Source organism: Rhinoderma darwinii, chromosome 2 (genome assembly GCF_050947455.1).
Source record: "Rhinoderma darwinii isolate aRhiDar2 chromosome 2, aRhiDar2.hap1, whole genome shotgun sequence".
In the NCBI taxonomy this organism is placed as follows: Eukaryota; Metazoa; Chordata; class Amphibia; order Anura; family Rhinodermatidae; genus Rhinoderma; species Rhinoderma darwinii.
This window is the reverse complement of record NC_134688.1, coordinates 461,124,421-461,138,014: the sequence shown is the minus strand read 5'-3', so window position 1 is coordinate 461,138,014 and position 13,594 is coordinate 461,124,421. Positions and strand designations below refer to the sequence as shown.

Here is a 13,594-nt window from a genome sequence, read left to right as displayed (position 1 = left end):
GGAGGGGGATGGGATTGGGGAGATATATGTTGCCTGATGTAAATTGTGCAGATAAATTGTTAGCATTATGATATTTATAATCACTGGATATTGAAATGTTGTAATGTTTTTATTACTGAAATTCAATAAAGATATGTGAAAAAAAAAAAAGCATTTGATGTGTGTTAGAATGTAAGGTAAGTGTGAGGTCATCAGTGATGTCATAATTCACCTTCTCTATAAGAGCTGCAGATCAGTCACATTCCGTTGAGCCGCTATAGACCAATAGTTTCTTGCTTTTTGGTACGTCGCTCTCACTTGACTTTTTCTTGAGTCCTGTGACTTCTAGAAATCTTGCTTTATCCAGAAGCTTCAGATCCACGATTCAGAGGTAAGAGGAGAACATGTAGAATGTTTCTTGTGAAGTATTGCTGCGAGTTCCATGCGCTGCCCCTGTAAGAATGTTTTTCTTGCAAACTGATGAGACGCATTTCATTAAGACATGCAACTATACCCATGATCCTCCATCTTTGATTTACCCAAATAAAATACTCTATATAATATTACATATAACCTTATATGTGGCTTTCATTTTCTGAAACCTTTAATTCCTTACACCACCAGAGGGCGCAGTGTAGAGGAGTGCCGCTGTCTCCTCTGGCTGCACTATCCTGTCTCTGCCTTGGGAGGGCGCTCTTCATGCAGTTATCACATGTTTATTGGGGAGGGGGCTGATAATAGAGGACAGAGAAGTCTAGAATCTATTTTCTTTTTGGAAGATGATTTAGAAACAAGTAACCACATGATGATTTCTCGCCTCAGCAGATTTGTGGATATGAAGATCATGAATAGAAAACATCAGACATTCTGTGTGGACACAAATCAAGAGCTCAGAAATGCTTTGGACACCTGGAATTTGGTGGAAGAAGACGTTTTAGGAGCCTGTGTCCCTTATTTCATCCAGGAGAAGGCGGCTGAAGATCTCTTCACTTATACGGATGTGTTTCAGAAAGCCATTCTGAGTAACCTGTTACCATCTGAATACAACGCCGCCATGTGCCGCTTCTTCATCAGAGTCATTCAGTACAGAAGAGACGCGGCACACTACCTGAAGGAATATATGATCAATGTGCTATGTGAGCACTTGAAGGTGGAGTACATGAAGGGACAATACTATTCCTACGCCATGACTAAGAAGGTTATCGTCTGGCTGAGCATCCTCCATCTCGAAGCGGTGGTTGGGGAACTGAGATACAACATCGTTTATGAGGATTTCAATGCTGCCATTATCGACACTTTAATAGAAGTGACATCTCTGTGTGCTCCAGTCATCATGCCACACATCTTGGACATGGTGCCAGTGCTGAGCCGAGTGGTCAAAGACGCTCCTGACCAACCATCTAAGGAGACGTTGTGCTATGCTATAAGGCGTTTATGCGGCAGCATCCAAGAATATATTGGGAAGGGTGGCAGCTGCAAAGTGCAACTTATGAAGGCCATAAGCAACATGAAGGCCAACATTTCCACCTGGTTGCCTGATGTCCATGCTGAGCTTCAAGACTCCACCAAAGATGCCCTGGAATTCTTTAATGTACCCGAATCATTGGAGAACCAGCCGACCGAGCCGGTCGATGACGAGTTACAGACCCTTCCTCACGCCGAGCTCCTAGAAAAATACAGGGAGCAAGTTGCGGCGGAGAATAAGGAATCGGAAGATACAGAGAAGCAGCGTATTGAGATGAACACGCTTGTGACATCTCTGGTATCTGGCAGGAAAATAACAAAAGATTTCCTCCAGTTTCTGCTGAATGCCCTGAAGAATGCGGACCCAAAGGCCAAAATGACAGCAGCTATGTTCTTCAATGAGGATTTGAAGCATCCAAGACTTATAAAGCAGAAATACCAAGAGTGCGCAATCCAACATCTGCTGAAGATCATAGAAGAGGACGATAACATCTTGTGCAGCATCGCCATGGAGGCACTGGGGAATGCCACCACCGGAGCTACAAGACTGGTGGAGAGCTACAAGAATAAGATCATTGCCCACATGGAGTTTAGACTATCAAAAACCAGCAATCCCAAGATTATCATGGCGGCACTGAGGGCGCTGTCCTCCATTATCAGACGCCTGAAGCTTTCTGTCCTCAGTAGACAATTCATTAAAATATCCCGGGAGCATATGGACTATCCGGACGGAGAAGTCCAGATTGCGGCCATTAATCTGTTAAGAGATCTGACAGAGAGCTGCCGCCTTCCGCTATTTGGATATTTTACAGATAAAGTCAAGAGCTTTATACCAACTTTACTCCTGAAATTACATAGTGACAACCAGGAGATCGTAGCAGCCAGTACTTCATCTCTGCAGAGCTGCCTCTCCTACATAAAAGGAGCCAACATTCAGGGATTTTTCCGGACGGAAATCTCTCCAAACATCAATGACCTGAAATCCATCTACAGCTATCTGGCTCATAACTATCCAAAATTGATGAAGACCCTGCTCCACCAGATCCCAAGCTATCTGGTCAACTCAGAGGACAAGGAGGCCGTAGTCAGACATGTTGAATTTCTTAAAGATGCCATCAACCATGATGTCATGAAAGATCTGGACTTATATCGTCTCAGCCTAGCTCTAGCCACACTGCACTGCAAAGGCTTCTCATGTAACATCAGAAAAGCCACTGAAAGGGTCGTCTCCATCCTGGCCACCAAGTGGTTTTACATCGGCAGTGCCAACAAATAAAATGCATTTATCAGGGATGAACCGCTGAGGACAGAGACATCAAGGTTGTAGATCACTTCCCCATGTACTATCCAATGGGTGTGAACATCAATATCAGCGGTCAAGACCTGAACATCAATATTAACATCTAGGGGGCAGAGCTAGCAGTCTGACTTGCGAACGAGCCTGAGGCCTACATCAAGGAGTGTGAACAAGGCGCGGATTCACCGGCCGGTGGAGTCCAGAGATGCCAGTTATCCGTCAACATTAGATGACGGAGACCAAGGACTTAGCTGGCGAGACAGACTATACAGCCAGTGTATGGGCAGCACGGTGGTGCAGTTTGGGGAATATCCCCGTCATCATATAATAGAGACGGTGTATAATGACAACTCCACATATAATATACAGATGTAATGACACGTCAAAAAATAAAAGTCTACTCTGTTTTATATTGAAATGAATGGAGTGTGCAGCCTGCAAGTGACTGAAGCTAATAAAAACTATAGAGCACTCATTGTTTTTTATTGTAGACTAGATACTTGAAGTTTTTACACTGAAATTCATATCCTAAAAGGTTTTTAAGCGGATCACAAATGGTACAAAAGGTACACCTTAATATAATTTATCTTTATATTGGGGAATGTCAGGCCTAATAATTCCACTGGCCATCTAAGTATGAACAACAATGAAGAATAATGATGCTGGGATCCTGTTACTGCCGGGTGATGCCTAATAGGCCAGAATTAATGACGGAACTGACTATAATACAACTGAAATGACTTGATAATGATTCTGTTTCTGAACAGAAGAGAGAAGTCAATGCTTGAATGAAAATTATTGAAAACAGGCAATTTATTTTCTTTCTAATGTGAAAATTCCTAATGCCGTAGTTCACACACTTCAGTACATTGTAGTGACATGTATTACTGATTTGTGAAAAAAAAGTGTATAACGATTGTTATGCTTTAAATTGATTTGCTATGAAACTGCCCTTATGGTCTGATATACTTTGGTAGATTTGGTTTTAAAGAAAGTGAAGTCCTAGGTAGTTTGACATTTTTAGACTGTTTATATAATACCGCCATCTACTGGCAAGATAATACTGCCATATACAACCCACATAATACCACCATATAGTGGTCAAATAATAAGCAATATCCAAATAATAGCCCCTAAAGAGCCCACATAATACTGCCATATAGTTCCCAGATAATACTTCAACTCAATTTCCATATAATACCACTAAACAGCGCTTAAAGGGGTATTCCCAACTTAGACATTTATGGAGTATCCACAGAAATGGCCAAAAACTGTATAATAGATGCGGGTCCCAGCTCTGGGACTCGCACCTGTATCAAGAACGGGGGTCACCGGACCCCCGTTTTGCCTGGTCGGGCTGCCGCTGGCTGCAGATACCAGGCTGGGACTAGTGAAGAGGGGGCCGTTGCCCCCTGTCTGCTAGTTTACGTCTGGAGTCTGTGGTCAGTGGGCGCCTCACCAGTTGGGAATAACTCTTTAGACGGCCATTGAAGCCTATGGGTCAGTTTTTGACGGATCCGTTGCCAAGCAACAGCAGGGCGTGCCAAAGTTCCCAGCATTCAACAGACAAGACGGATGTGGAGAAATTGATCCGCCTGGTGCATGACCCCCCAGAACTATGGGACACGCGGTCAGGACCGCTATAAAAAGGAGGCAGCGGGGGAGGAACCTGGAAAGGAGCTTTTGCAGCACAGGTGGGAGCAGGGAACAAGTTACAGCGTCAGAAAATAAGTAAGTAAATACACACATTGCACTTTGCTGTAATTGGTTATTTATGACCTGTTTTGCTATTATGCCATTAATGTTTGCTTGTTTGTGGTCAAACTTTACGCACACACGAAAATGTTTTTTTGAAATGAGCCGCTGTGCATGTGCGACACTGCGGCCATTTCAATGATTACCGTCTCATTGATTTAGTTGCGGTATACAGTATGCGCAGATCCAAGTGTGTCACAGGGTAAGCAGGAGACCTCGCACAATCGCCACGGCCCCTTCAGCTGATCATACATATGGCCTGCTTTATGTCTAGTGCAATAATAACGTAATTTTTTATTTTTTTTAACCCCTTTAGGACGCAGCCTGATTTGGCCTTGTGGACGCAGCAGATTTTTTCAAATCTGACATGTGTCACTTTATGTGGTAATAACTTGGGAATGCTTTTACCTAACCAAGCGATTCTGAGATTGTTTTCTCGTGATATATTGTACTTTACGTTAGTGGATAAATTTGGTTTATAAATTCAATATTTATTAGTGAAAAACACCCAAATTTTGGGAAAATTTGCAAAAATGTGCATTTTCTTGAATGTAAATTTATCTTCTTGTAAAACAGATGGTAATACCACACAAAATAGTCACTAGTTAACATTTCCCATATATCTACTTTATGTTTGCATCATTTTTTGAACATCCTTTTATTTTTCTAGCAAAAGGTTTAGAACTTTAGCAGCAATTTTTCACATTTTCAAGAAAATTTCAAAAGGCTATTTTTACAGGTACCAGTTTAGTTCTGAAGTGGTTTTGAGGGCCTTATATATTAGAATCCCCTAATAAATCACCCCCATTTTAAAAACTGCTCCCCTCAAAGTATTCAAAACAGCATTCAGAAAGTTTCTTAACCCTTTAGGCGTTTCACAGGAAATAAAGCAAATTAGAGGGGAAATTTACAAATTCCACTTTTTTTTTCCGTCTAAATTAAACACAGAAGATTTTACCAGAGAAACGCAATCAATATTTATTGCCCAGATTCTGCAGTTTTTAGAAATATCCCACATGTGGCCCTAGTGTGATAATGGACCGAAACACCGAACTCCGAAGCAAAAGAGCACCTACAGGATTTTGGGGTCTGCTTCTTTTTAGATTATATTTTAGGCACCATGTCAGGTGTGAAGAGGTCTTGTGGTGCCAAAACAGTGAAACCCCGCCCCAAAAAAAATTTGACGCCATTTTGGAAACTACGCCCCTCAAGGAATTTATCTAGTGGTATAGTTAGCATTTTGACCCCACAGGTATTTTGCTATCTTTATTGGAGTTAGCCTGTGAAAATGGAAATCTTTTTTTTTCTCAAAAAACATAGAAATTTGTCATATTTACAGGAATAAAGAAGAAAATGCAGCCCAACATTTTTAAAGCATCTTCTCCCAATTACGGAAATATCCCATATGTGGTAATAAACTGCTGTTTGGACCCACAGCTGGCCTCAGAAGGGAAGGAGCGTCATTTGGAATTTGGAGCGCAGATTTTGCTGGATTGGTTTCAGTGCCATGTCGTGTTTGCAATGCACTGGAGGTACCAAAACAGTGGAAACACCTTAAAAGTGACCCCATTTGGAAAATTACACCCCTCAAGGAATTTTTCTAGGCGTATAGTTAGCATTTTGACCCCACAGAATTTAGTAGAAATGGGCCGTGAAAAATATTATATACATTTTTTTCCACTATAAAGTTGAGTTTTTTCATTTTCACAAGGGATAAAGGAGAAAAAGCCGCCCAACAATTGTAACGCAATCTCTCCCGAGTACGACAATACCCGACATGTGGTAATAGTTTTTTTATTTATTAGAAATTAATTAACCTTTGCAGGACTGATCTTTTTTTGCTTTTCAATCTTAGTTTTTCACTCCCGCCTTCCAAACGCCATATCTTTTTTATTTTTCCATCAATAGAGCGGTGTGAGGGCTTATTTTTTGTGGGAGGAGTTGTAGTTTCTATTGACACTATTTAAAGTACCATATAATGTACTGGAAAACAGAAAATAAAATTCTTTGCGGGGTGAAATTAGAAAAAATTGTGATTCCTCCATTGTTTTTTGGGTTTTGATTTTACCACTTTTACCGTGCGGTAATAAAGACAACTTAACTTTATTCTGCGGGTCAATACGGTTACGGTGATACCAAATGTGTATAGTTTTTTTTTATATTTTACTACTTTTTCAAAGAAAAAACTATTTGTTAAAAAAAAAAAAAAATTGTTTTGTATCAGCACATTCTGAGAGCCATAACTTTCTTATATTTTTGTCGATTGAGCGGTCCGAGGGCTTATTTTTGTGGGACGAGCTGTCGTTTTTTTATTGGTACCATTTTTTTGGTACATTCAGGTTTTTTATCACTTTTTATTACATTTTATTTAGAGCTAAGGTGACCTAAAAACAGTGATTTTAGCGTTTTAAATTCTTTATTTCTTACTGCGTTCATCATGCGCTATAAATTAAATTTTACTTTATTCTGCGGGTCGGTATGATTACGGCGATTCCATATGTATATATTTTTCTTATGTTTTGCAGCGTTTGCACAATAAAATGACTTGTTTATAAAATAAGAAATTTTTTGTGTCCCCAGATTCTGAGGGCCATAACTTTTTTATTTTTCTGTCAAAAAAGCTGTGTAAGGGCATGACCAGACGTGGCGGAATTGCTCTGGAATTCTGCTGCGGACAGTCCGCTGCGGAAATCCGCAGCGTACACGTTTCTCCATTGCTTTCCACAGCTTTTTAGTTAGGTTCGTTTACACGTTGCGGAAATCTCCGCTGCGGATCATAGGCTGCGGTGCGGAATTTGGTGTCCGCAGCATACACTGGCTGTTGCGGACGTGTAGCGGACTTGTTGTGGACTCATTGCGGAATTTCTCCATTGACTTCAATGGAGAGTCTAAATTCTGCAATGAAATCTGCAGAAGTTATGTGAGTTGAGTAGCGTATTTGTTTTACGAACATGATATTTCTTTATTCTGGCTGGACCTATGTATTTCTAGGTCTACAGCCAGACTGAAAATCAAAAATAGATATTGGGATGCACTCCTCAATCAATTGGCATGGTGCTAGTAAGGTAGGGACGAGAATCCCACAATATTGGAAATATATGAGGTACGCAAAAGATCCAGATGCAAACAAATTTACGTTTTATTGCAACAAAAGATGGTAAAGTTGAGGTGGAAAGCGACTTGGTAAAGACGTTTCGGCCGAACCTCGGCCTTTGTCACGGTCGCTGTAAGACGATATCACTGGTATGGGTTGTCCGCCGGATATTCCCTGTGTTATTCTGGCTGGACCTATGTATTGCACCACGCACACTAACGTAAAAACGCCCGTAATCACGGGCCGTTATTACGCCATGGGCAGGCCAATAGAAGTCAATGGGGCTCCCGTAATTACGGGTGACTACGTGTGTGCACCCGTAATTACGGGAGCGTTGCTTGGCGACGTCAGGAGATAGTCACTGTCTAGGGTGCTGAAAGAGTTAAACGATCGGCAGTAACTGTTTCAGCACCCTGGACAGTGACTTCCGATCACAATATAGATCAACGTGTTAAAAAAAAATAGAAGTTCCTTCTTACCGAGAACTCCCTGCTTCTTCCTCCAGTCCGGCCTCCCGGGATGACGTTTCAGTCCAAGTGACGGCTGCAGCCAATCACAGGCCAATCACAGGCCAATCACAGACTGCAGCGGTCACATGGACTGCCGCGTCATCCAGGGAGGTCGGGCTGGATGTTGAAAGAGGGACGCGTCACCAAGACAACGGCCGGGTAAGTATGAATTTCTTTTACTTTTACTAGGGAAAGGGCTGCCCCTTCTCTTTATCCTGCACTGATAGAGAGAAGGGTAGCACTCTTCAGCTGAATACGCAACGGCTAGTCCGCATCAAATTAATGCCCATTTTAGGCAAAGCCGCAACAGAATCTGCAACGCAGATTATGTGTAGCATTGATGCGGACAGTGGCGGAAGAAATACGTCACGTCTGGTCATGCCCTAAGGCTTGGTTCACACAGATTTTTTTGCAGGAGGAAAATCAAACCCAAATGTAATTTTGAGGCAGATTTTCCTCTGGCTGCACGCTGATCTTCCATTGTGCGCCGCGGGCATAAAATGCAGCGAAATACGCTTTATCTGCCTCCCATTGATGTCAATGAGAGGTCAGAGGAGTAAACGCCCGAAGATATTGTATGTCCCTTCTTTTTTCCGCGAGCTGGTTTCTCCGCTCGCAGGAAAAAAACGCCTCCGCCTCCCATTGAAATCAATGGGAAGCATTTTCGGCTGTTTTTTGGCGTGTTTTGCGGCGCTGTTTTCACGTAAAAAAACTCGTCAAAAAGCTCAGTGTGAACCCAGCCTAAGGGCTTGTTTTTTGCGGGACGGGTTGTAGCTTTTATTGGTACTATTTTGGGGTACATGCAACTTTTTGATCACTTTTTATTCTATATTTTGAGAGGGGTGGTGACCAAAAACATAGCGATTTTGGCATTGTTTGTCGTTTCGTTTTTTCGGTGTTCACAGTGCGGGAAAATAACATTATAGTTTATAGCTTGGGTCGTTACGAACGCGGTGCTACCAAATATGTGTACTGTTTTTTAAAGTTGTAATTTTTTTTCCTATAATAAAATAATTATTATAGGGAAAAAAACAACTTTTATTTTTACACTTTTGTAAAACATTTTTATTAACTTTTTTTACTTTTTTTTTACTTTTTACGCTTTTTTTTTTAACCTGCAGCACTGATCGCTGCTAGAATACATTATACTACCTAGTAGTGTAATGTGTTCCAACTCTCACTGTGACGTCACAGTCACTCTGACAGTAAGTCTACGAGGACCAGCCAAAGGCTGGTCCTGATAGCCTTCCATACATGGCAGACACGGAGGCCATTGTTTGGCCTCCAGTCGCCATTCTAGTCATCGGCAAGCCTTGTGATTTCATTGCGAGGTCTGCCGATGTGCTAGAAATCCCAAAAATGCGGCGATTGCATAAGATTTCCACATTTAAAGAGGCTCTGTCACCAGATTCTTAAATCCCTATCTCCTATTGCATGTGATCGGCGCTGCAATGTAGATAACAGTAACGTGTGTTTTTTTGAAAAACTTTCATTTTTGGCCAAGTTATGAGCTATTTTATATATATGCAAATGAGGTTTTAAATGGAAAACTGGGCGTTGTTTTTTTTGTATGTCCAACTGGGCGTGTATTGTGTTTTTAACTGGGCGTGTATTGTGTTTTTAACTGGGTGTGTTTACTTGTTTCACTAACTGAGCGTTGTGAATAGAAGTGTATGATGCTGACGAATCAGTGACCAATCAGCATCATGCACTCCTCTCCATTCATTTACACAGCAGCATCACGTTCTTATTAGAACGATGTTCAGCCACATACACAAGTGTCCTGATAATGAATACACATGACCTCCAGCCTGGACGTCATGTGTATTCAGAATCCTGACACTTCTGAATCTTTTCTGTGAGATCTTCAGCAAGGGAAACAAAATCTCGTTTACCTCGTAATCTCGTGAGATTACGCGTGGCTTGCTGGAATCTCACAGAAAAGATTCAGAAGAGTCAGGATTCTGAATACACATGACGTCCAGGCTGGAGGTCATCTGTATTCATTATCAGGACACTTGTGTATGTGGCTGAACATCGTTCTAGTAAGAACGATGCTGCTGTGTAAATGAATGGAGAGGAGTGCATGATGCTGATTGGTCACTGATTCGTCAGCATCATACACTTCTATTCACAACGCCCAGTTAGTGAAACAAGTAAACACGCCCAGTTAAAAACACAATACACGCCCAGTTGGACATACGAAAAAAACACGCCCAGTTGTCCATTTAGAACCTCATTTGCATATATATAAAATAGCTCATAACTTGGCCAAAAATGAAAGTTTTTAAAAAAAACAAAAACGTTAATGTTATCTACATTGCAGCGCCGATCACATGCAATAGGAATAGGATTGAGAGTAGGAAAAAACGGGACCAACGGCGCTGCTTGGATAAGGATTAATCTACGACCACCATGGTAGGTAGGTACAATGGGCTTTAATGTTAACAGGCCCTATTAACATTAAAGCCCATTGTACCTACCTACCATGGTGGTCGTAGATTAATCCTTATCCAAGCAGCGCCGTTGGTCCCGTTTTTTCCTACTCTCAATCCTATTACAAACCGACAGCAAACTTCGTTTGGCTGTGATGTGGACCTGGCTGCAGCTTTCCAAGCTTTGTTGACACCTCTGGTGTCCATCACCCGAGGTGAGCGTAATTGTCGCATCCATCCTATTCTCATCATCTATCAAATTCTGAATTGTCCTTTGTGGCGCCGTGTTCCTTTTTTCTAATTTACTTAACATGCAATAGGAGATAGGGATTTGAGAATCTGGTGACAGAGCTTCTTTAAGGGTTTGTTTGCCAAAATCAGCGGCAATGAACCCCTGATCGGCAACAGTGGAGTGTCAGCTGTCGCGGTTCTAGGAAATTGAATATTCCTAGAACCACAGTTTTGGCTCCTCTAGGTTGCTCTTCTGAACTTATAGGAGCAGAATTTTTGAGAAATCAAATTGTTTCTTAATGTTCTCTTTTAAGCAAAAGTAATAATTGCAAGAAATTGGACGGCTGGTAAATCCCCAATTGTTATGGATTGGTTGAAGTTGGTTAAGACAATTAAAGAATATGAGGAAATAAGAGCAGACAAGAAAAATTGTATAAAGAAGTGGGAGGAAATATTGGGGATATGGAGTTGATTGGTGCTTTATAGGAAAGTAATTCACTGGAAGGAAGTGGAAATATTATAGAAAATTAAGATGTAACTTTTATTGTATATATAATAAAATATAGTGGCATCCAAGTGCAATGTGATTACATATAACGTGATTTAAAGCTCAGTGCAATGTATGACTCTAGTTCACACAGTATCTTGATGTATTTGTAACTAAAGGATAATAAATGCCGTGATATTGGTCAACCAAGACCCCGCTGTATTGAATTCTACTGCATAAATATAAATAAATCAAGTTTTTTTTATTTGCATTCTTTTAACCCCTTCCCGCCGGAGGCCTTTTCTAGATTTTCATTTTCGTTTTTTCCTCCCCACTTTCCAAAAGCCATAACTTTTTTATTTTTCCGTCGATATAGTCCTATGAGGGCTTGATTTTTGCGAGACGAGTTGTAGTTTTCTGTAGCACCATTTATTGTGCCATATAATGTACTAGGAAATTGAAAAAATATTATTTTTGGGGTAGAAAATGAAAAAAAACAGCGATTCCTCCATTGTTTTTTGCGCTTCGTTTTTACTGTTCACTGTGCAATTAAACAACATGTTAACTTTTTTCTGCGGGTCAATATGATTACGGCGATACCAAATATACAAATATATATATAGTTTTTTCTATGTTTTACTACTTTTACAAGTAAAAACCAAAGTGTAAAACATTTATTTTGTGTCGCCAAATTCTGAGAGCCATAAATTTTTAATTTTGCAGACAATTAAGTGGTATGAGGACTTATTTTTTGCGGGATAAGCGGTAGTTTTTAATGATACCATTTTAAGGTACATACGATTTTTTTTTTACGGCGTATACCATGCGCGTTAAATAATGATATATTGTAATAGTTCAGACTTTTACGGATGCGGCGATACCAATTATGTTTATTTCGTTATTTTTTTTTACTATGCTGTAGGGGGAACATGGGTAAAGGTTTTTTTTTTGAACTTTTAATTGAATTATTTTTTTTCATAAAAGTTGTTTACGGACATGGCTGGTGCGGTGGTATTTGGGGCGCTGCTGGGTTCGGCGTGGTACGCCGAAGCTTGGCCTGATTCCTGGCAGGACAAGGGTTGGTGTGCAAATTTGACGTTGTTGGAACTTTTTCCCATAGTTGTCGCCGTTGAATTGTGTGGTGCGCACCTTTCCAACAGGTCTGTGGTGTTTTGGTCGGATAAAATGAGTGTTGTTTTTGCTGTTAACCAACTTACTTCTTCCTCAGGTCCGGTTTTGGCTTTGCTCCGTCATTTGGTGTTGCGTTGCTTGCAGTGTAATATCCGTTTTCGAGCTCGCCAATTACAGGTGTTCACAATGTAGTCGATGATGCCTTATCTCGTTTTCATTGGCAGGTTTTTCGCTCTCTTTGCCCGGCAGACGGAGCTGGAGGGGGCCAGCTGCCTGGAGTTCTTGTGGAGGCTGCTTGATCGGAGTTGGTGCCGTTAGTGAGGTCGTCCCTTGCGCCCTCTACGTGGGCTACTTACGGTAATGCGTGGAAGAAATGGTTGAGCGCTGCGGGGGATAGACTTGTGGGGGAGGATCCGGTGCTGCGCACGACTGTGTCGCTTGAATATTTGACAGCTTTGCGCGAGCATGGCATTTTGGGGGTGGTAGCTAAGTGGCGTCTGGCCGGGATTGCTTTCTTTTCTAAGTTAAAGGGGTGGTCGGATGTAACTAAATCCTTTTTTTTTACAAGCACTGAAGGGTTGGAAGAATTTGGCCTCCAGGAGGGAGTCGCGTCGTCCTGTGTTCTTTATTGCAGGAACTTATAGCGGCTCTGCCGGCGGTTTGTTCTCCCCCTTATGAATCGGTTTTATTATCAGTGGCTTTTTCGTTGTGTTTTTTCGGGGCTCTGCGGATTTCGGAGCTAGTTCCGATGGGGGCAGCTCGTCCAGGGGGTCTGCTGTTTGAGGATGTAGTGGTTTCTCCGGTGGGGGTTAGTTTGAGTATTCGTCGCTCTAAGAAGGATGGGTTTGGTCGGGGTTGTTGTGTTTCGCTTCGGCCAGTCCCGGGTTCAGCTAGTTCGGTGGCGGCCGTGGCGGCTTTCTTGGGGGTGCGTAGTTCGGGGGTGCAATTTTTGTCGCATTTGGATGGTCGGCCGCTTACTAGGTTCCAGTTTTCCGCTATTTTCCGTAAGGCTCTTGTTCGGTTCTGTAAGCTTCCAGGGGAGTACGGTACTCATTCTTTCCATATTGGGGCGGCCACTATGGCCAGTGAATTGGGGTTATCGGATGCGGCGGTCCGACTCATCGGTAGATGGATGTCGGATTGTTTTGCTGGTTATGTTCGCCCGGATCTTATTTTGCATTAATTCAGTTTTAATTCCAGACCATCGGTGTT

General features: G+C 41.7%; 1 protein-coding gene across 1 annotated transcript; it reads left to right on the top strand.

Moving 5' to 3' along the window:
* The first annotated feature begins 267 nt into the window (after positions 1 to 267).
* LOC142741911 (uncharacterized) lies at positions 268 to 3,542 on the top strand. The gene is made up of 3 exons (XM_075851234.1): positions 268 to 370; positions 805 to 2,327; positions 3,508 to 3,542. Exons 2-3 carry the CDS (start codon positions 815 to 817, stop codon positions 3,540 to 3,542), a joined length of 1,548 nt encoding a protein of 515 aa, XP_075707349.1. The 5' UTR covers positions 268 to 370; positions 805 to 814.
* The last annotated feature ends 10,052 nt before the right edge of the window (positions 3,543 to 13,594 follow it).

Coding starts and splice junctions, on each gene's coding strand:
- LOC142741911 (XM_075851234.1), top strand. CDS start 815: ATGAAGATCATGAATAGAAAACATCAGACATTCTGTGTGGACACAAAT. Junction 2,328..3,507: donor CCAGGAGATCGTAGCAGCCA/GTACTTCATCTC, acceptor GTTTCTGAACAG/AAGAGAGAAGTCAATGCTTG.